Here is a 21800-nt window from a genome sequence, read left to right as displayed (position 1 = left end):
TTAATGCATGAGTAAGGCTTGGTTCAAACCAATCAGCACGCTCTATTGTGCAACTTCATTAATATTCATTACTGTCACAGTGTAGACGGCAAAGACGCCACGTTGTGTTGGCAAAACAAGCGTGAAGTGTTGCTTTTAGAGTTTGCTGCAGTTAAGTTTCGTTTTCATTTTCTCTCTGTGAGAGCTCAGACTCACGCGTAGATTAACAGTGTACGTGTCGCGCGACAACAATAACTTACGTGTCTAAGGAGGATTATTGTTTACCTGAGAGCTGTTCTCATCTGCAAACGCTGAGATCCAGATTGTAGTCTCCTCTAAATAAAGACGCGGCTCTAGTTGCTGGTGATTGTCCTGTCTCTACAGATTTGGTAAGTGAGCGACCAGTGCTCTTTGTTTATTCAGTTCGTATTTTATTCGTATCAAACAAACTATTGCACCGAGTGCAATAGTTAGCACTAACAGTTACAACCAAACTATAACCTCGTGTTAGATTTTGTGACCGGAATAACACACGCGGCTTTCTGACGCTACCTGCCGTGTGCATCTAAGTTTCCGGGAAATGCTGAGTTTTTTTTTCTCTCATTCGCCGTGCGGTATCAAACATTGCATGAAAAATACACGCTTAGAGCAGCGCCTCGAATCAAATATCACGTTTGTCGGGAGGGACATGAATGAATTCCCTGAATGAAAGAGCCAAACTGCAGTTAAAGTCCACCATTTAATAATTTGGCAAATAATTCGACTACAGATGTCCATGTAAACACAGTCACATTGTCCGCTGTGGTTGTGTGTTTTGACTCTGAAATTCAGCGCGCCCAAATAGACACTCCCATACCAAGCCGCTTTTCTTCCTCCGACACTCCCCCCTAAACAGAGCTGGACACGCCCACTTTTCTGACTTTTTCCAAAGTAGAGGTGTGAAAACATCCTGCTAAAACGAGGGGGTTTCATGGCCCTTTAACAAAATTATTTGAAACTAATTTAAATTGAACAAGAGCCCTTTCTTTTAATTCTTTTTTTTTTTTTTTTTTTTGCAAACTATAATATTTTCTGCCATAACTAAATGGGTATTTTGAAATCCAAATCCAAAAAAAAAAAATAAAAAAAAAGAATAATACAAACTAAAGACTCATTAAAATAAACAAACTAAAACTGTGACCGTGCTGGGATTTAACACTTTTAAACAGAAATTTCAGCATATCTATGTTTTCTGGCATAAGCTGAGATCTTTGCACATTTAAAATGTCCCTTGCTGATGAACTGGTGTGGAGAGGAAAACCTTTCCTAAACCAGAGAGCAGTGTGTACAGAGGTGGACAATAGGCCCTCTGCTCCAGGGGACTGGGCACTGGCATAATATACTAATCATAAAATTACAAGAAGGAGATCCACAAATTAGTATTTTTTGTCATTATTACTAATTTTTACAACAAACAAACACATTTTAATATATTCATAACCGCGTTCGTGTTTTACCGTCATGCTTTAAAAAAAAAAGTTAACATTTCACAACATTGTCTCTCGATGACACTGGAATACCCTGTCAGAAAAGTCTAGTGGCTGTGAATGGGCTTTTTTGCGGTGTCTGTTATAATGTTAATGCTTTTTTTGGTGTGTTTACATGAATATGGCCTCTGTGTTAAATGCACAGTATTACGATCTTATTGTCACATTAGATCTATTATGATAACATGATATATGCCTTCAGTAATTGCCTGAAGACAAATACCAATAAATAACACAACTGGGATAACTACAGCAGTCGCGATAGTCTGATCTCATATTAAGCAAGAGATTGCGATGACATATGATGATGTGTGCAGATGCTGTAGTGCTGTCCCGATTCTTAGGGGTAAATTTTGAAGCCCTCGGTTTAAACCTCGGTTTAAGGGCCAAGGTTAAGAAGGTAGGGGTAGGGGTACAGAATTGGGATTGGGCCTAAAACTCCCCTAAATAAATTCATATAAAAGTAACTATTTGTACAACTGTCTAAGAAAACAAAAATAGCACCGCAATATGGAATTAGCAAGTAAATTAATGTATAAAGGTAAAAAAAAAAAAAAAAAAAATATATATATATATATATATATATATATATATATATATATATATATATATATATATATACACACACAAACACACACACACACACACACACACACACACACACACACACACACACACACACACACACACACACATACACACACACACACACATATATATATATATATATATATATATATATATATATATATATATATATATATATACAGGGTTTAACGCTAAGGACGTTTTCTACTGGCCCAACTGGACCAGCAGTTCAGATTTTTACTGGCCCTGCCAAAATTTTCACTGGCCCCACCAAAATAAATAAATAAATAAATAAATAAAAAATAGCTATTTTTTTTAGCCACATATTTTAAATAATGTGTCAAAAATAATGTCTTTAAATCTAGAATTTAAATATTTTTAAAATGTTAAAATATTTAGCAGTAAAAAACAGCAGTATGGAAAATGTGCTGGTATTTTATTGCTAAACAAAAAGTGGCTGACTTAAAAGTGATGGAAAACTATGCAAAACATCACTTCATTTTTTTTCTTTGTGTTGTACCCATGTAAATATCTTCTTCCACAACGTTGAAAACAGACGTTTTCTTTTAGCCTCATAATTTGATGTTGTCATCTCTTCACTGTTCTGGTTTTTACCAGGTGCTCACAACAACCAATCAGATAAAAGGAACCAAAAAGCAATATGGGGTTTACGACTTTACAGAAAACGTAGCATTCTGAGATTTAAAAGTACAAATTGTTTCTCGGTTCTAAGACTGTATTTGCACACAATTGCCTTAGTAGCAGGCAAATTAAAATTTGATGACAAGGCAGCACTGGCCTGATCGGGACAGTAGAGAGAATCGTTCATCTCTCATGCTGGCCCCGGGCCATCGGGCAGTCCTTATTGTTGAGCCCTGATATATATATATATATATATATATATATATATATATATATATATATATATATATATATATATATATATATATATATATATATATATAACATTGTGAAAGATTTAATCAAAATTACAAAACCAAATGGCGTAATACATATAAAATCTCACCAGAAGCCATATTAAAAATAAACAAAGCATAAAGCTGGCATTATTATTTAGTTAGTGTTGGTTTTAACTGAATTTAGTTTATTTGCTTAACTATAGACATAAATAAAAAAGGCAAATTTTACTAAAATTGCAATACAATTAATATAAACAAAAATAATTTAAACTGTTCATAAAACTACAGTGGTATCAATATGTTTTGTAATACGTGTATGTCTGAGTATTCCATCCATTCATCCATCCATCCAAAATAATTGAGTTGTTATTTGTTTGTACTTGATGTAAAACTAATTTTGTTTATTATATGAAATCACTGCAATAACAGCACACATATTTCAGGACAGACAACACAGGCAAGTAATACAAACTACAGCCACTTAAGCCTTCAACAGAAATGAGATTTCCAACCTGAGAAAGTAAGAGTGACACAGAGCTAATGAAGAACCCTGTGGAACAGAGAAAACCCCCATTATACAATGTAACTGAGGCTAGAAAATGCAACTTAATCCTTTTTTGAAGAGGTGCTTCAGGTCCCACACACACATACATACATATAACAATCCCCTCCTCCTACTCGCATCCTGAATCCTACTTTAAAACAATCCTCCATAAACCTGGTGCAGTTTTACACTCCAGTGCACTTGAAAACCCAGTGTTGCAGAAACCCAGAGAGCTTAACCTGAGGACAATGACAACAATAACCAGCAGACTTCCACCTATACCACGGCACAGAGGACGGGACGGCCCTGCATTCACTAATTCGAGAGCTCAAAGAGGGACAGGGTTCGCACCGCACCCCCAAAAGCTCTCAGTACCTTCCCCCTCCAACGCCCATCAACAGCCTGGTTGCCATTGTGCCATTGTTTCCCACGTGATGGATTCAATGGGTCCGAACTAGAGGAGAAAAGAGGCAGGGAAGGGAAACTTAGACCAGCGCTAGGCTTGATTGGCAAGTTAACTCTTCTACCTGTCAAAAGAGCGTGGATAAATAAGACCGGTTTTAAATGAGACAGACCTGAAAGAGAGAGGGCCAGCTGAAGCTGTTGTGCTTTATAAAAAGGTTTAACAAAATAATTAAATAATGGATTAATTTGCTGCAGTTCCAAATGGAATTGCAGACATTTATTTTAAAGAAAAATCTCGTACATGTGTTTTATAATGACATGGCCAATTTTGGTGCTTTATATCTGTTATTAATAATAATAATAATAATAATAATAATAATAATTCATTAAATTTCCTTCGGCTTAGTTTCAGATTTATCAGGGGTCGCCACAGCGGAATAAAACGCCAATTATTCACGTTTTACACATCGGACACCCTTCCAGCCACAACTCAGTATTGAGAAACACCCATACACACTCACACACACTCATACACTATAGCCAATTTAGTTTACCCAATTCATTTATAGCACATGTCTTTGGACTATGGGGCATGCAAACTCCACACAACCCTAGCTGGGATTCAAACCAGTAACCTTCTTGCTGTGAGGCGACAGTGCTACCAATGAGCTACCGTGCCACATAATAATAATAATACTTTCTTAAGGGGGGCAGTATTATTGACCTCAAAAATGTTTTAAAAATTGTCAAAACTAAATTTAAACCAAGCTAAACTAAAATAGTAAGACTTTCTCTAAAAGAAAAATATATTATAGAAAATACTGTGAAAATATCTTTGCTCTGCAAAGGTTTTTACACACTGAAGTCCGAAATGTATGCATTTTTATTTATTTATTTGTTTTATCAAAATCTGGAAAAATTGAAATCTTGCACTAATTAAACTATTGCAAAATAATTTGCAAAACAATACAAAATGGAGTGTTTAAGTAGTGAAGATGACTTTGTTGTCTTCTTACTGCTTTAAAGGAAAAAGAGGAAATATTGAGTCCATTTCATGTTTAGATTGCGGAAAGACGAAGAAGAGTTCCACCTCTTTATCAAAGAGCTGCCTGATTATCCTGAACAAAAGTTTACTTCAGGATGTCCGAGGCTCAGTTTGACACTTTTCTGGTGACACTAGAACCACAAATAACAAAGGACCACCAATTTCCATGAAGACTGGTACGGAGTACTCGTGTGGTCTATGGTACGGAGACAGACAGACACACGCAAACAGATACACTCACACACACCAAACTGCACAGACAAATTAGCATACAATAAACCACTGTATAATTGTTTTATATTAGGCTATATTAATTGTCAAAACTCTTTAAATGCCTTTTCGGATGCAAAAAAAAAAAAAAAAAAACTGAAAACAAAACTCTTTTTTTTAATTATTTTTTTATTTTTATGATGACCGAAACTTTTAGTGCCAGTTTGTTGGGTCAATAACATTTAAACAACAAATATTTAAAAAATAAAAATTCCTCAGGAGGACTAATGATTTTGCTTTCAAATGATTTTTAACTCCATTTTACATTTATTTAATTTAACAAAAAAAGTAGTTTTTAGGGTACTTTTACATGAAAGCAATGTAAAACAGAAAAGATTTTGAAAGAAGACAACATGGACAGACATCAAAGCAATCAAAAAGAATCATTGTAATATGCAAGCCAGGTTAGTAGTTGCCACTGTGCAAGGAAACACTACGAATATATGCACATCCTATAGTCCAGACTGTCTTTCAGTCTCTGCTAATGAGCTGATGATCTGAATCAGGTGTGTTTGGTTAAGGAGACATAGAAAATATGCAGAGCTGATGGTCCTCCAGGAATGTGGTTGAGAAACACTGCCATAGATGATAGCTGTATTGCATACGTATCGAAGTGCTCTGCAGGTAAACCTCACCTCTCTGACCTCTAATGGTGCTCTAGCGACAGATGCTAGAGGTTTGGTCTTTAGCCTCTTTGTTAGAGCAACTGAGTTTGATACAAATAATCGCCGGTTCAATCCCAGCTCAGCATGGGTTGGGTGCAGTAGGATCTGTGGGTTACATGTGGGGGCTCGTACAGGATGAGAGTGAGGTTTCAAAAGTTCACACTTAGCTGATGATTGATTATAAAGCTTGTTTGGCATGCTGTTCCAGAAGAGACCCCGGAGCTTATAAGATCCTTGAGCCCGGGGCTCCCTCCCGTTGCAAGGCGGTAGGGGAGTTTGAGCTCAAGTAAAACTCGAGAACTTCCCTGCTGTAGTAACCAATGAACAGTAAGTAATTGCTCTTTGGAAATAACTACATACTAGAAGCATGTCTATGGTGTTTATTTGGATTAGTCAATTAACTTAAGTTGCATGTTTTTGGACGGCGGGAGGAAACCGGGGAACCAGGGGGGAAACCCACGTGAACACGGGGAGAAAGTGCAAACTCCGCACAGAAACGTCAGCTGATTTGGTAAAGCCTGAAACCGGAGATGTTCTTGCTGTGAGGCAACAGTGCTAACCACTGGGCCACCGTGTCACCCATCTAGGAAGGAGCAGGGGTGGAAGGGGGGACTCTTCAAAACGAAGATAGCAGTGGAGTGTAACCCAGGGTATTTGTAATAGTATAGGAGTCGTCTGGTTGGTGCATTGTGAATTGGATAATGCGGATCTAGCCGCTAGCAATCATAAGCATGTGATCCTCTCAAAATTAGTTTGGAGTGAGTGTAGTAGAGGCCAGCTAGTGAAGTGCTCTGCAGGTAAATCACAATCTTCTGACCTCTAAAGTAGCTTTAGCGACAGACGTTAGAAGCCATGGTCCTTAGCCTCCTTGTTATAGCAACCGACTCTCATACAAAGAATCGCCGGTTCGATTCCAGCCCAGCACGGGTTGGGTGCAGTAGGATTAGTGGGTTACACCTGGGGGCTCATCTAGGATGGGAGTGAGGTTTAGGGCCTGAGTGTAACAGGCCAGCTAGCGAAGTGTAGGTAAACCTCACACCTCTGACCTCTAAAGGGGCTCTAGACACAGACGCTAGAGGCCATGGTCTTTCGCCTCCTTGTTCAAACAACCAACTCCCACACAAAGTATCGCTGGTTTGATCTCAGCTCAGTACAGGTTGGGTGCAGTAGGGCCGGTGGGTTTCACATAGAAGTACTTTGAGACCGTTTTTAGATCCCCAAACTGGTCACTGTTGCCAAGAAGTTTGAATAGAAATGCATAAAATGATAACAGCTTTTAACAGTGTCATGCAAGCAGTTAACTATAATCACTGATGCCAAGTGTTGAATACAGACCAGTTGCTGAATGTGTGGAAAAAACAAAAGCGCAAACAAGAATAAATATAAAATAATAACAGAAAGCAGGTTGAAAATTGCACTACATATACAGCAATTATAACTGAGGCACAGAGAGAGAGAGAGAGAGAGAGAGAGAGAGAGAGCAGACACTGCAGCCTTCCTGAGGAGATTTAATTTAATAATACCATAAATAATAGAGATCATAATACTAATAATACTCTACTCGACTGCATTTATCCCCGATTTGGACAAGCTGCATCAATTAGGCCCACTTGTCTCAGCACTGGCTAATTGACGAATGCGGAGAGGAGTTAATATTTACCCCGGCTAATGAATCCCTGTAGCAGTGGCGAGGTGAAGCGCAGTCTGTGATTCTGTGCTAATTCTGGAGCAGCGAGTGCATTTGTCCTCCATTAGACGCTGTTGAAACATTAGGGCTCATTAGTGCTCACAGACAAGTGTACTAAAGACGCGGCCAGACTGATAAGATATTAGCATTGCACTTCTCTGGCTGCAATACACAATGGGCGCAAATGTGGTTTGGAAAAACGCCAGACACCACATTACTTTGCAGTGCAATCTAGCTGATGAATACCCCGCCTCACCCCGTGGGGGAGTGAGAATGATGCGAAGGGCATTTAAAGTCACCATGAAATCAGAAATGACAATTCAAGGCTCTGAATACAATAAAATAAAACAAAATTAAATTAAATTAACTGGAATTATTATTATTATTATTATTATTATAAATAATAAGTAGTAGTAGTAGTAGTAGTAGTATTACAAGGGTAGTTCACTCAAAATTTTTATTTGCTGCTAATTTATTCATCCTCAGGCCATCCAAAATTCCTTATTTAATTATTCAGTAGAACATTAAAAACAATTTTAAGCTAAAATCATGGTCTTTACTGATTTTTTTTTTAAATGCAAGTTGATGGCTCAAGGTACTTTAGAAGTACAAAAACTAAATTAATATCAGAATCAGAAAGAGCTAATAGCTAAAGCTCCTGTTATTATGATCAAGTAATTAAAATGAAAAGGTCTGTCTATAAAAATTAAACTTTTACACAATGGCAATCATCAATGCTAGTTCCTTAGCAGTTAGCCAATCACAAGGACTGGGAGGCAGGGCAAGCATCGCAAGCTTCTGTTTCTAGTAGCAAGCTGGCCAGACAAATGTGTTGACAACATTTCAGTAGAGAAGTAGCTTTTAACTAAAAGACTGCATTTATGTGCAGTCTCAATCAGCAAAAATTACTCTGCAGATTATCACCATTTGATACACATCATTTTAACAGGACAAATGCACTCCAGACATGTGATTAGGATCAAGAACTTATAAGCTAGAGCAGCTTTACCTTGCCAATTCTTTTGGAATCAACCACTGGCTCTGAAGCATCTATAGTGGTTTAACATCAAATATAGGCGAGACAGAATCTGTGAACATTCTGATAGACATCTGTGGCAGAAAACTTTGTCAAAAAAAATCTGCAGATTTATGCTGAATGACTTTGTGAGCATGGTAACTAAAATCGTAATACTTGAAATAAAAAAATAATACCATTTTAACTTTTATTTAATGTTCATTCATTCATTTTCTTGTCGGCTTAGTCCCTTCATTAATCTGGGGTCGCCACAGCGGAATGAACCGCCAACTTATCCAAGTTTTTACGCAGCGGATATCCTTCCAGCCGCAACTCATCTCTGGGAAATTTTATTTAATGTTTACAATGTAAATCCATTATTTGGTAAAAGTCTCTCATAAAATGCATTTATTAAAAAACAGAAAATATTACTTTACAAACGGTAAATCACATGAACATTTTCAATAATATTTCTAAAATGAATTTAAAAAACTGAATAAATACAAGTAAATAAATAGAATTAAAAATAGACAAAAAAAAATCTGCAGAAATCTTGTGCAGATTCCTTCTGGGCCTTTAATCTGTTATTAGTTCAAGATAAAATTATTTTGGCTGAATGCAAAACTTAATATATTATTATATGATGCATCTATAGATGTCTTAAAACTCCCTGCCTTTGCATCTATAGATGTCTTGAAACTCCGTTTCTAATAGCTGGTGCTGTTATTTGTAATTGTTCCCAAATAATGTGCACCTTCAACATCATTTGTCTACTCAAGTAGGAAGATGAGCGGCATGGTGGCTCAGTGGTTAGCACTGTCGCCTCACAGCAAAAAGGTCACTGGTTTGAGTCCCAGCTGGGTCAGTTGGTATTCCTGTATGGAGTTTGCATGTTCTCCCCATTTTAGCGTGGGTTTCCTCCAAGTGCTGCGATTTCGGTACCAAAGTCATGTGGTATAAGTGAATTGGGTGAACTAAATTAGCAGTAGTGTATAGGTGTGTGTGTGTGTGTGTGTGTGTGTGTGTGTGTAAATGAGTGTGTATGTGTGTTTTTTAGTACTGGGTTGGGGCTTGAAGGGCATTCGCTATATAAAACATATGCTGGAATCATTGGCGGTTCATTCCGCTTTGGTGACCTTTGAAATAGAGACTAAGCCAAAGGAAAATTAATGAATAAAGTAGGACGATAAGTTTTCAGTGGGCTTTAGCAGGGAACCAGTTTAAAGTTTCATTTCAATTAATCTAGTCGCATTGCTTTTGAACATTAAATGATTTCTATAAATAAGATTTGGCATCAACAGTTAATTTTTCTTTTCAGAATCAACCTGTCACTCTTATGAGATACATCCAAAGCAAACCACAACAATCCATTTAATTCCCCGCTTGATAAATACCTGGAGAGTCTAGTTTCTGGACAGTGTATACTATGAACAGTAGTATCTCTTCCCAAGTCACAATCGCATCCCAAAGGCTTGTTTCTCCTTCCAATTATCTGCTGTGCATTTAATTAGGTCAATATTTAATTCAGAATTTTTAACTACACTGAATTGAGCTCCATGTTAATGAGAATCTTAGATTACACAAATTTAATGAGCCAACTATTCAAAGCGGTAATTAGGGCATCATTTTAACAAAAATGATCATGCTCAATAAAGATTGAGAACAAACCCTTACAATTAGACCAACAAGTCAAGATTTCTTTCTCATTGAAATTAAAAAAAGAAACTACTGTATAATAGGGCATTTATTTTATTTTACAAAATCAAAGGGGAGAGGGGGGTGCACATATTCACCTACTTTCCACTGAGTGGTATGGTACACTTTTATGGCCGTTTCCACTGTCATAAAGAACCTAAAAGCAAACTGTACCATACCACTTTGGGTAGGGCACTTTTTTGGAAGGGCACCTAGCACAACAAAAGGGTACCAAAAGTCATGCAACTAAACGCTTTTACTTTATAGAGATTTGTCAATAGCTCATGGACAAGCAGGAGAATGAAAACAAAGAAAGTGCCATTTTTAAAACTCAGCCGAGACATTACACCATAATGATATATACATATAATGAACCATGGTCAACCCGAGTTTAAACAAACCTTGTCGTCATCTTGATGAACAGCCACAAAGCCAAAACGAAGAGCAGAACTACCCTGTGCCCCATTGTTGTTTACAAGGATGTCTAAGGTGCGAGTGATTTCGATTTCTTGCTTGCACTCGCTGCGCATCTATATTTAAAAATAACAAACTTCTTGAGCTGATGATAATAGCGTGCTTCTGACACCCAATCCTTTCAGAAACAGATGAACGCGAGAGTGAAGTAAGAAAAGAAAACAAATGAAGCCGGAAAAAATAAATGAGACAAAAAGCAAAACAAAGGAGCAAATGATTGATTCAGCATCCTAAACGATGAACAAACTGCCATGTTTAACTTACCATCACCATTTGGACTATTATGAACTCGGAAGGATGGAATTACTCTCTAACAGAGGTTACATGTGCTGGTGAAGATTAAAGATACAGATGAGAGGTTTAAACTGACTGTAGGCTATATGTTTTGTGCTGTTTTTGAACCCAAATAAGGAGTAAATGTAAGCTGTGTGTAGTTTTTCTGTAACTAATTAGTACAATATCGGAGACTGTAAGGGGCTGTATGTGTTCATGTTGCATTTATTTATTTAACATAATTGCAGACATTACAGTAAGCTGTTTCACATTATCATTGATTTGCTGTTATAATTAAATCCTGTTCATAGAAAGGTTAGTAATGAACATTTATACACAAGTGTTTATGTGTATAAAGCATCTGTTTTGTGAGAAGTGCTTCTCATATGATCTGTGAACGACCCGTACAGCTTTACTTTGACATTTCCTTGAGCGAGAAGGATGTTGGCTGAAGGTTGCCGTCGTACACCATGGCCACCACTACTATTGGTACTCTTTTCACAGTGGAAATAGCAAGCTTGACCCATACAGACCCGTACTGTACTGTACCACTCAGTGGAAACAGACCAAAAGTGTTCATGTGAATTACTCGTTTACCAGCATGTCTGAATGAATTATAACGACTTCCTAAGTGTTTCCTAAATCATTTAAATAACATGAAATATAATATTTAGTGCAACAAGATACTTTGCATATTTACAAAGTATAATTACTTTGCGCAATTACAAAGACAGGCTTTTAAACTTCCCAATTACAGATTTTGAGTAAAGCATGACACTGGATGGTTCAGGGTTTTTTCTATGAAGCGGTATGAGGTATTTGACAATCAACTGGATCTCTGATTAGTTTCAGCAGACTGGTATGAGTGAAATTAACCCTCTGGATGATTTTCCCTGCATACTGTTTTCAATGAAATCCAGCATTTGAATAACAGCACTTTTACCTGAAGATAGTTTGCCAATCATAATCTGAGCCGACCGGGAGATTCTTTTGAAAGCAAGTCTTTTTGATGCAGTGATGCTGATGACATTTAGCTTGACTTAAAATTCATATTGGGGCAAACACAACAGCATCAACCACACAACAGGGATTTCTGCACAAGAGACAGGAGGAGAGATCAAGAGAGACACAAGCATCAACTAGACTCTCTCTAGCTGAGAAAAATGACTGTTGTTTACTTTTCTATTTGAGGTGCATTAGCATTTGAAAGAATGGCATTTCATATTTAAAGTAAAATAAACCATATTTTTTTTTGCTAATTTATCCTCATTTTAAAAAATGATATTTTACATTTAAATTATACTTTTTATTTGCTAATTTATTCAAATTTTCTACTTGTTTACCACAGTTAGTATCATGTACAAATTACTTTTTAAATTTCATTTTAGATTCTCTAAACAAAGTTATACTGGCTTTGTTTTAAGCTTGTATCTTCTTTTTTGTACTGTGCTTTGTACAGCATCAAACAGCACTAAAATAAATCAAAAATAACCTTAATAAAGGCTTAGTGTACTTAAATAATATTTACAAACATTATATGCACATTTGTTTATGTATATTAATTATTTTAGTATTTTTTTTTCCCTCTGGGCACCTGTATTACATTGTGCCTCCCATTTTAAACTTCTGCACATTGTTAATGCATAAAAAAAAATTGCATTAAATAAAAATAATCAAAGAAATAAAATAAAACAATGAAATAAAAATAATCAAAGAAATAAAAATAAAAAATAAATCAAAGAAAAACAATAATAAAATAAAACTAAAATATAAAATAAAAAATGTATTAACAAATTACAATACAATAAAAAAAAATCCAAGAAATAAAAGAACATTTTGGATAAAATTTTATTAAATTAAAATAATAAAAGAAATAAAAGAAAAAAATAAATTAAATAAAAAATAATAAAATAAAATAAAATAAAAAATTATTAAAATAATTTAATTTAATAAAAATTACATTAAATAAAAGATAATCGAAGAAATAAAAATAAAAGAAAAACAAAAAAAATATTAAAGAAATAAAATTAAAAATAAATCAATTGAAAAAAATACTTAATTAAATAAAAAATAATGAAAGAAATTAAATTAAATTAAATTAAATTAAATTAAATTAAATTAAATTAAATTAAATTAAATTAAATTAAATTAAACTCAATTCAATTCAATTCAATTCAATTCAATAGTGCAGGTATAGCCTTACATTTGGCTCATTAATTTTTCTTAAGCTATAAAGCTTTTGGGTCACATCTGCTTTTAACAAATAAAATGAAAATAGTAATAGGGTGTACTGGAAATTTCAAATAAATATAACAAACACATATTATATTTATTATTTCATAATATAACTTTCTCAGATTGCACTTCAATCCTTCAAAGATTGCATTTAAAAATTAAAAATACCATTAACTCCAAACTCTAACCTCCATAAACCGACCTTCCCAGAATTCACTGATAACAAACCCAATTTGTCCACTGATGACTATGTGGGTGTATCACTCAACAGGACCAGCAAGCAGCGAGTGACCTTTATGAAAGGCTTTTTTTAGGGTCAGGGGTCACCTCTGCTACACCATGACTACTAATAGTCCAGCAACACCAGAGATATGTCAATGTACCTCCAAATTCCCTCATCCCCGTTATTCACACACACCCCGGGTTTATCTCCTGAATGCCTGATGCATCTGGGCTCAGACCAGTTTGAAGGGATTTGAGAGGACAGATTGCTAATCCGAACTTTGAACATGAGGTGCAGGCTTTTGAGGGGAGGTCTCCTGCGTTGCGGGGCTTTCGGCCTTTTCTTATGGAAATGCCGGCAGAACAGTGACGAAAATGCCACAAGGCTTATCACAGCACGACAGAGACTGACAGATCAGCCGGTGCTACGAACGGCCATCGCTATGTGTCATTTTTATTATGATGTGTGCTCATGTCCAGTGTGTAAAGGATAGGAGAGGAAGAGATGAAAGAAGTGTTATGATGAAGATTTCTGGCAGTGAGAAGAAAAGATAGTTGTTTTTGAAATAACGGTCGCTGACTTTAGGTTGAAGCAAATGGGCAGCTCGACCTGTTAATCTTATAAATGTCAGAATTTCTGAACCAGTGACATTAGGAATTATTATTATTATGCCTTTTTTGTAAAGAGTGATCTTTGAAAGAGTGGATCAATGATGGAAATGGATTTTCGTTATAAACAGAAGCATAAAACCTCATTGAGATAAAGTTGGTTTTCTATTTAGACATTCAGGCTTTCTCCTTAATAATATAATATTAGAAAAGTATTCTTTGCAAACTCTAAGGCCCAATCCCAATTCTATTTTTTTACCCCTTCACCTTGGCCCTTGAAACAGAGTGTGAAGGGAAAAGGCTTCAAAATTTACCCCTAAGAAATGTGACAGCACTACAACACCTGCACATGTCATCATGTTGTTGATGATCACGACTGCTGTAGTTATTCCAGTAGCATTATTATTTTGGTATTTATCTTCAGGAAATCACTGAAGGCAAATATCTTGTTATATAATATAACAATAAGATCATTACTGTACTGTGCATTTACACTGAGGCCATATTCATCTTAATAAAACACACAAAAACAACATTAAAATTATACCAGACACTGCAAAAAGCTCATTCCCAGCCACTAGACTTTTCTGATATGGTATTCGAGTGTTATGGAGTGCCAGATGTTATACAGGAGTTATTATGGATTTTAGATAGCAAAATTCAGTGTTTTTATTTGAGCGTTTATTTATTTATTTTTTAAAGCATTATGGTAAAGCACAAATGCTGTTGTGAATGTATTAAAACCAAGCCGCAACATCCCGCTCTCCCTTGTGAAGCTAATACAGAAGTAACTGAAACTGCAATTCTTGAAAATTCCGCCAGTCCTGACTCCATAATAGAGAACATTTCTATTGACCTCACTGTTAAAAAGGCCACCTTTACAGCAGAAAAAAAGGTGTTTACAGCCTGGTACAAAGAAAGACTTTGGTTTATATAGTTAATATTACCCTCCATGACAACTGTGAGGGGAGTGAATTTTTTTTAGAACTCATCCGTTTCCTCTATATTAAATTTGCATAATTAAGGGCGGGGCCACTTGAGTGACAACTAGGTCTCGCTGATTGCAGTCACTTTACCTCAGCTGATTCCGGCTGATTAGCTGCTGAACTCAGCATATACATCGTATTCCTGTGTTCCCCTTCGGGGGGAACTTCAGCACTATAAGTGGATTTGATTTGTAAAATCCACGCATTGGGGAGGTTCGGTTCAGAAGCTACTCGTCTGAAAGAGTATTGAACGGGCCAATTAAGAATGAATTGGCAGCGCAAGCCTGCGCAGGTGAGCGGCATAAGCAATCAACTGAGTATATAAGCTCACCTGGCGCCAGCAGACGCTATCCTTTTCGCTTCAGAGACTTTCTGATCGAGTCGATGAGGGTTCCTCCTGCTGTGACCAGCGATTCTGAGCGAACGAGAGCATTCTCCCGGTCCAGAGTGTGTACACGCAGTGGCAGACGGTCGAGCTGGGTTTCTCCCTTGCCTGGCGTTCTTTGGGTCCGGTCCTCCAGAGCGGTGCGTATAAAGTTGCAAACTTCACAGAAAGAGCAACACAGTCGTGCAGCACGTCCTTATCAGGACGGCGCTCCGACTGTGCGTTTCTGGATGCGGTGGTTTCCTGTCCTCGGATGATGGGCGCGGGCACTGCGTTACATGTCTGGGGTCCAGCATGTTAATGCGCTGCTCGCGGGCAGTTCATGTCGTCATTGCGATGCCATGACTGTTGCGCAAGATCGCGGTTAGCCTTTGCAAAAGGGCGAACCACCCCAGTTGTCCCCTGCTCTGCAGCGGGCACTCGGGCAGATCTGAGGGTTTCAGCGAGAGATAATCCGTCGCCCACGGGCCCGCGGACCTCCCGCTCCTCTAAGCGCTCCATCCAAGCTTCGGGCGGGGGAAGCGATCCGTCTAACAGATGGTAGCCCTTACGCCCGATGACACCGGAGACCAGATGTCCACCGCGGCATCGGAGGGTGGGCTTTCATTGTCCGATGATGATCCAGACCCGCTCGCCCCCTTCGGGCTGGTGAGCGCTGTCACTACGGATCCTGAAACGGACATGTTAGCCGTGCTTTCCCGGGCTGCTTCGGCCGTGGGTTGGAGATGGTTTATCCCCCAGCTCCGCGGCCGGACCGACTAGAGGGGCGTTCCCTTCTTCCCGGAGGTGCACAGTAGGCTCACGCGGTCTTGTAAAGCACTTTTTTCTGCTCGTGCTGCGTGTTCCTCCACCCTAACCACTCTTGACGGTGAAACAGCCAGGGGGTATGTGGCGATTCCTCAGGTTGAGTGCGCGATGGCGGTAAATCCGCGCGGCGCCTCTTCTTGGCGGGATCCGCCTCGTCTCCCATCCAAAGCCTGTAAGTTATCTACCTCCCTCGGAGCTAGAGCTTACATAGCTGCGGGCCAGGCTGCTTCAGCCTTGCATGCGATAGCCACCTACTAGCGCTACCAAGCGCAGGCGCTGGCCGAGCTGCACGAGGGTGGGTCCAACCCAGGCTTACGAGCTTCGCACCGCCGCCGACTTAGCTCTTCGGACTACTGAGTCCGCTGCGTGTGCGTTGGGAAGGACGATGTCCACATTAGTGGTCCAGGAGCGCCACCCCTGGCTGATATGCGCAAAGTCGACAAAGTCCGCTTTCTTGACTTCCCCATATCCCTAGCCAGGTTCGGCGACACTGTCTGTGAATTCACCCAGGAATTCAAGGCGGTGAGAGAGCAGTTGGTGGGTGATGTCTTATCGGCGGTCCGTAGCCCGCTCCGCCCGCCGTGCCATTCATACCTGCTCCTCGCCGAAGGCGCCCGCCTACGAGAGCTGCTCCGCCCCCGCACACGCCTCAGGCGAAGCGAGCGCGTCGGGCACCTCGGAAGCAGGCAGCCCCCCTGCCCAGAACGCCGCTAAGTCCGGCAACGGACCGCGAAGCGCCCCTGGGACAGGCCATCTGGAGAAGAGGGAACTTGCTCTTTCCCCGCTGGAGGGCGGGGCCCCATTTCCAACGGCACTTTTTACTGCCATGAAAACATTATGAAAGGGCACTTTTCACTTCCCCAGATGTGACAGCCCGAAATCTGCCAGTCTAGGACGCTATGCTTTCTAGCTTGCAGATTCGGTGCGTTTCGCCAGTGGCTCACGAGCGCTGGGAGGACGGTCTCCTTTCTCCCACCCCTCGAGCCTCCCCTCCGGAGCTCGGGTTTGGAGTGAGAGCAAATATCTCACCTCCAGCTTTTCCGTGGGACCCGCGAGCTTCCCGGATCAGCACACCCACTCCGCGCTGCCCCACTGCTGGTACGTCAGCGATTGTAGCGATGAGTCCATTAGCGAGAGCTCTGCCTGCCTGGTTAGCGCGGGCCAGCTCTTCGCGGTGGCTCATACGCACAATCAGACTCGGCTATGCGATTCAGTTCGCGAAACGGCCCCCCAAGTCACGGGTGTGTATTCACCAGGGTCAGCCCCCTGTCCGCCCCTGTCTTGCGAGAGGAGATTGCTGTCCTCCTGGCGAAGGATGCAATCGAGCCGCTCCCTCCAGCCGAGATGGAGAGCGGGTTTTACAGCCCACGCTTCATCGTGCCCAAAAGAGCGGTGGGTCACGGCCAATCCTAGATCTGCGCGTTTTGAACCGCTGCCTGCACAAGCTGCCGTTCAGAATGCTCACGCAGAAGCGCATCCTCCTGTGCGTTCGTCCTCTGGGTTGGTCTGCAGCATTAGACCTGATGGACGCGTATTTCCATGTCTCCACTCTTCCTCGCCACCGACAGTTTCTGCGGTTTGCGTTTGAAGGTCGAGCTTGGCAATACAAAGCCCTCCCCTTCGGGCTCTCTCTGTCTCCGCGGGTCCTCACCAAGCCCGCGGAGGGTGCCTCAGCGCCCCTTCGGCTCGCGGGCATCTGCATACTCAATTTCTTTGCGACTGGCTGATTTTTGCCCTCTCTCAGAGCAGTTGATTATGCACAGAGACAAAGTGCTCTGGCACTTCCACCTGTGGGGGTTTCAGGTCAACCGAGAAAAGAGCAAACTCGCCCCCGTGCAGAGGATCTCTTCTCTCGGGCTGGAGCTGGACTCGGTCACCATGGCAGCGCGCCTCTCCGGAGAGCGCGCTCAGCTGATGCTGTACTGTCTGAGAGAGCTCGACAGTAAAATAGTGGTCCCACTGAAACTATTTCAGAGGCTCCTGGGGCATATGGCATCCGCAGCCGCTTCATGCCGCTCGGATTATTCTATATGAGACCACTTCAGCACTGGCTTCACGATCGAGTCCCCAGACGCGCATGGCACGCGCGCGCACACCGAGTCTCTGTTACTGCGCTGTGTCGCCGCGCCCTCAGCCCTTGGAGCGACCCCTCGTTCCTACAGACCTGGGTGTCTCTAGAACAGGCGTCCAGTCTTGTTGTCGTTTCAGCAGACACTTCCAACACGGGCTGGGGGGCTGTGCGTTGCGGGCATGCGGCTGCGGACCTGTGGAAAGGTACCCAGTTGCATTGGCATATCGCCTGGAGCTGTTGGCAGTGTTCCTCGCTCTCCACCGTTTTTTTCCGGTGCTGGAGCGGCAACACGTGCTGGTCAGGACGGACAGTACGGCGGCGGTGGCGTATATCAGCCGTATAGGGGGTATGCGCTCTCGCCGCATGTCTCAGCTCGCCCGCCGTCTGCTCCTCTGGAGTCATCCGCGGCTGAAATCGCTGCACACCATTCATATTAAGGCAAGCTCAACCGTGCAGCCGATGCGCTCTCACGGCAGCCTTGCGTCCTGGAGAATGGAGACTCCACCCCGAGTCTGTTCAGCTGATATGGGCGCGATTCGGGGAAGCCCAGATCGATCTGTTGCTTCCCCCGAGATCGCTCATTGCCAGTTGTTCTTTCCCTGACCGAGTGCTCTCGGCACGGATGCACTGGCTTACAGCTGGCCTCGGTGCACGCGCAAATACGCGTTTCCCCCAGTGAGCCTGCTCGCGCAGTTACTGTGCAAGGTCAGGAAGAGGACGAGGAACAGGTTGCTGGTTGCGCCCCTCTGGCTCAACCGGACCTGGATGTCAGAGCTCTCCCTCGCGATAGCCCTCCCCTGGCAGTCCCTTCGAGAGAGCACCTACTCTCTCAGGGACAGGGCACCACCTGGCACCCTCGCCGATCTTTGAAGAGATTGTAGACGCGAGGAAGACTTAGGTAACCTCCGATTGCGGTGGCTAATACCGTCACTCGGGCTAGAGCCCCCTCCCCGAGCGCGCCTATGCCCTGACGTGGAGTCTATTCACTGAATGGTGTGTCTCTCGCTGAGAAGACCCCCGTAATTTGCCAGATCAGCGTTGTGCTTTCTTTACGCCGAGAGAAGCTGGAGAGCAGGCTGTCGCCCTCCACACTCAAGGTTACGTGGCTGCCATCTCCGCTCTCATAACGCGGTGGCTGGCAGCACCGTGGGAACGCATAACCTCATCATCCGGTTCCTCAGGGGCGCTAAGCGAATTAATCCATCCCGCCCCCTCTCATGCCTTCTTAGGATCTCGCCCTCGCTACACAAGCCGCGTCAGATCCCTTCGATCCTCGACTCAGTATCTTTCTGTCCCTGAAGACAGCTCTGCTGGTCGCGTTGATATCGATTAGAGGGTCGGGGACCCGGAGGCATTTTTCGGTCAGTGACTCGTGCCTGTAATTGGGCTGGCTTCTCTCACGTCCTGAGACCCCGCCCGCGATATGTGCCCAAGGTTCCTACCACTCCGTTTTAATACGAGGTAGTGAGCCTGCAAGCGCTGCCCTCGGAGGAGGCAGACCCAGCCCTTCTTTATTGTCCAGTTCGCGTTTTGCGTATTATCCGGACCGCACTCAGAGTTTAGATCATCTGAGCAGCTCTTCGTCTGTTATAACGGTCGGCAGCAGGGAAGTGCCGTACCGAAATAAGTTCCCACTAGATTGTGGATGCCTTTCTTTCACTATCAGAGCCGAGATGAGCCGCGTCCCCCGAGAGCGCGTGCGCACTCCACTCGGAGTTTCGCATCCTCTCGAGCGCGCGCACGCGGCGCCCCTCTAACAGACTTCTGTAGAGCTGCGGGCTGGGTGACACCCAACACATTTGCAAGGTTTTACAATCTGCGAGTGGAGCCGGTTTCCTCAAGGGTATTAGGTAACCCTTGGTGATTGAGGAAACAATTCGGTAGGGTGTTGAAACACGCTTGCTGCGCCATTTTCCCTAACACGGAGATACGTGCGCCTTTTTATCTGTCAGTAAAGTTCCCCGTCAGGTGAGCCCTGCAGATTCCTCCGTGGCCCCCAGCACTGACTCAGCGGAGGAGTCACTTGCTGGCCCACTACGTTGTAGGTCTGCCCGCTGGTCAGCCCGCGTTTTGGGTAAAGGTGCCTGCTATGCGTGATCCCCACTAGGCGATCCCATATGCTTATTCCGCCACGGTTAAGTCCCCCCCCTGGGCGGACCCGTGTCTTCCCTCCCCGCTAACCACTCTTTTGCTATGCGTACTCCCCCTTTTTAGGGCTAGTCCATATGTAAATTCTGCCATCTATCCCCACTCGGGTAACGGATGGCCTCCGCAGCGTCCTCCCTATCGGGATTGCACGCTTCCCAACGTACTGTCGTATGTCCTAGAATTATCTAGATGCTCACGACTTCCCAAAAAATATATCTAAATCTGTAAAACTTCTGTTGAAGTAGGATAAATTAGGGCCAGGGACACGTTGGAGGACCGCGCCCCCCATGATGCGGGTGCGTCACGCTTGCTTGACTATCTCCTCATCGGGGGTGTTGGTAAGGTGCAGTCATTATGGCGCTTTCAATGGGCTCCCAATGCGTGGATTTTACAAATCAAATCCACTTATAGTGCTGAAGTTCCCCCCGAAGGGGAACGTTCGAGGTTACTAAAGTAACCCTTCGTTCCCCGAGGAGGGGAACGGAAGCACTATACTCCGTCGCCATAATGACTGTCCCTTAGCTGTTGAAAGTCTCTTCAGCTTAAAAAGGATAGCGTCTGCTGGCGCCAGGTGAGCTTATATACTCAGTTGATTGCTTATGCCGCTCACCTGCGCAGGCTTGCGCTGCCAATTCATTCTTAATTGGCCCGTTCAATACTCTTTCAGACGAGTAGCTTCTGAACCGAACCTCCCCAATGCGTGGATTTTACAAATCAAATCCACTTATAGTGCTTCCGTTCCCCTCCTCGGGGAACGAAGGGTTACTTTAGTAACCTCGAACGTTGTTTTATGTGGCTTTACACAGTCAGTTGCTTTTTGGAACTATTTCCTACAATCATCAGACAACATGGCATACTGTGTGCTCTTAATTGTGCTCACAAATTCAAGTTGCCTCCATTTCCCAGGTGAGTGAATTTATATACTTGTATACCATATCTATAAATGTATTTGTTTTATTTAAGATAATTTATTGTTTATAACTTTCTTAAGACCTGCAATGCACTGCAGAATCTGACAGATTGATTAGCTGTAGGCTCTAGAGCAGTCATCTTTAACGTTGTCATACAGTGTTATGCCTGGATTTCATAAATAGCCTTGCATTTAACACAGACTATATTTGAAGTGTTTGGAAGTAATTTTCCTAAAGTCGAAAAACATCATAAGAACAATGTTTAGTGGTCATTGTATTACAACAGTGTTTTTAAAAGTCTAAACACTTTATTGATATAGTGTACAACCAAGCTCATGCA

General features: G+C 41.8%; 1 protein-coding gene and 1 long non-coding RNA gene across 16 annotated transcripts in view; one reads left to right on the top strand and one right to left on the bottom strand.

Annotated features, from left to right (window-relative positions):
• Positions 1-21800, bottom strand: part of LOC108191741 (uncharacterized) — a 197626-nt gene that overhangs the window by 140250 nt on the left and 35576 nt on the right. The window lies entirely within an intron of this gene.
• Positions 579-20949, top strand: LOC147834538 (uncharacterized). The gene is made up of 2 exons (XM_087276832.1): positions 579-1555; positions 14757-20949. The coding sequence occupies exon 2, from the start codon at positions 17230-17232 to the stop codon at positions 18055-18057; it is 828 nt and encodes a 275-aa protein (XP_087132958.1). The 5' UTR covers positions 579-1555; positions 14757-17229; the 3' UTR covers positions 18058-20949.

This window comes from Danio rerio, chromosome 12, assembly GCF_052040795.2.
Source record: "Danio rerio strain M-AB ecotype USA chromosome 12, GRCz13ab, whole genome shotgun sequence".
Lineage (NCBI taxonomy): Eukaryota > Metazoa > Chordata > Actinopteri > Cypriniformes > Danionidae > Danio > Danio rerio.
This window is presented reverse-complemented; position numbering and strand designations above follow the sequence as displayed.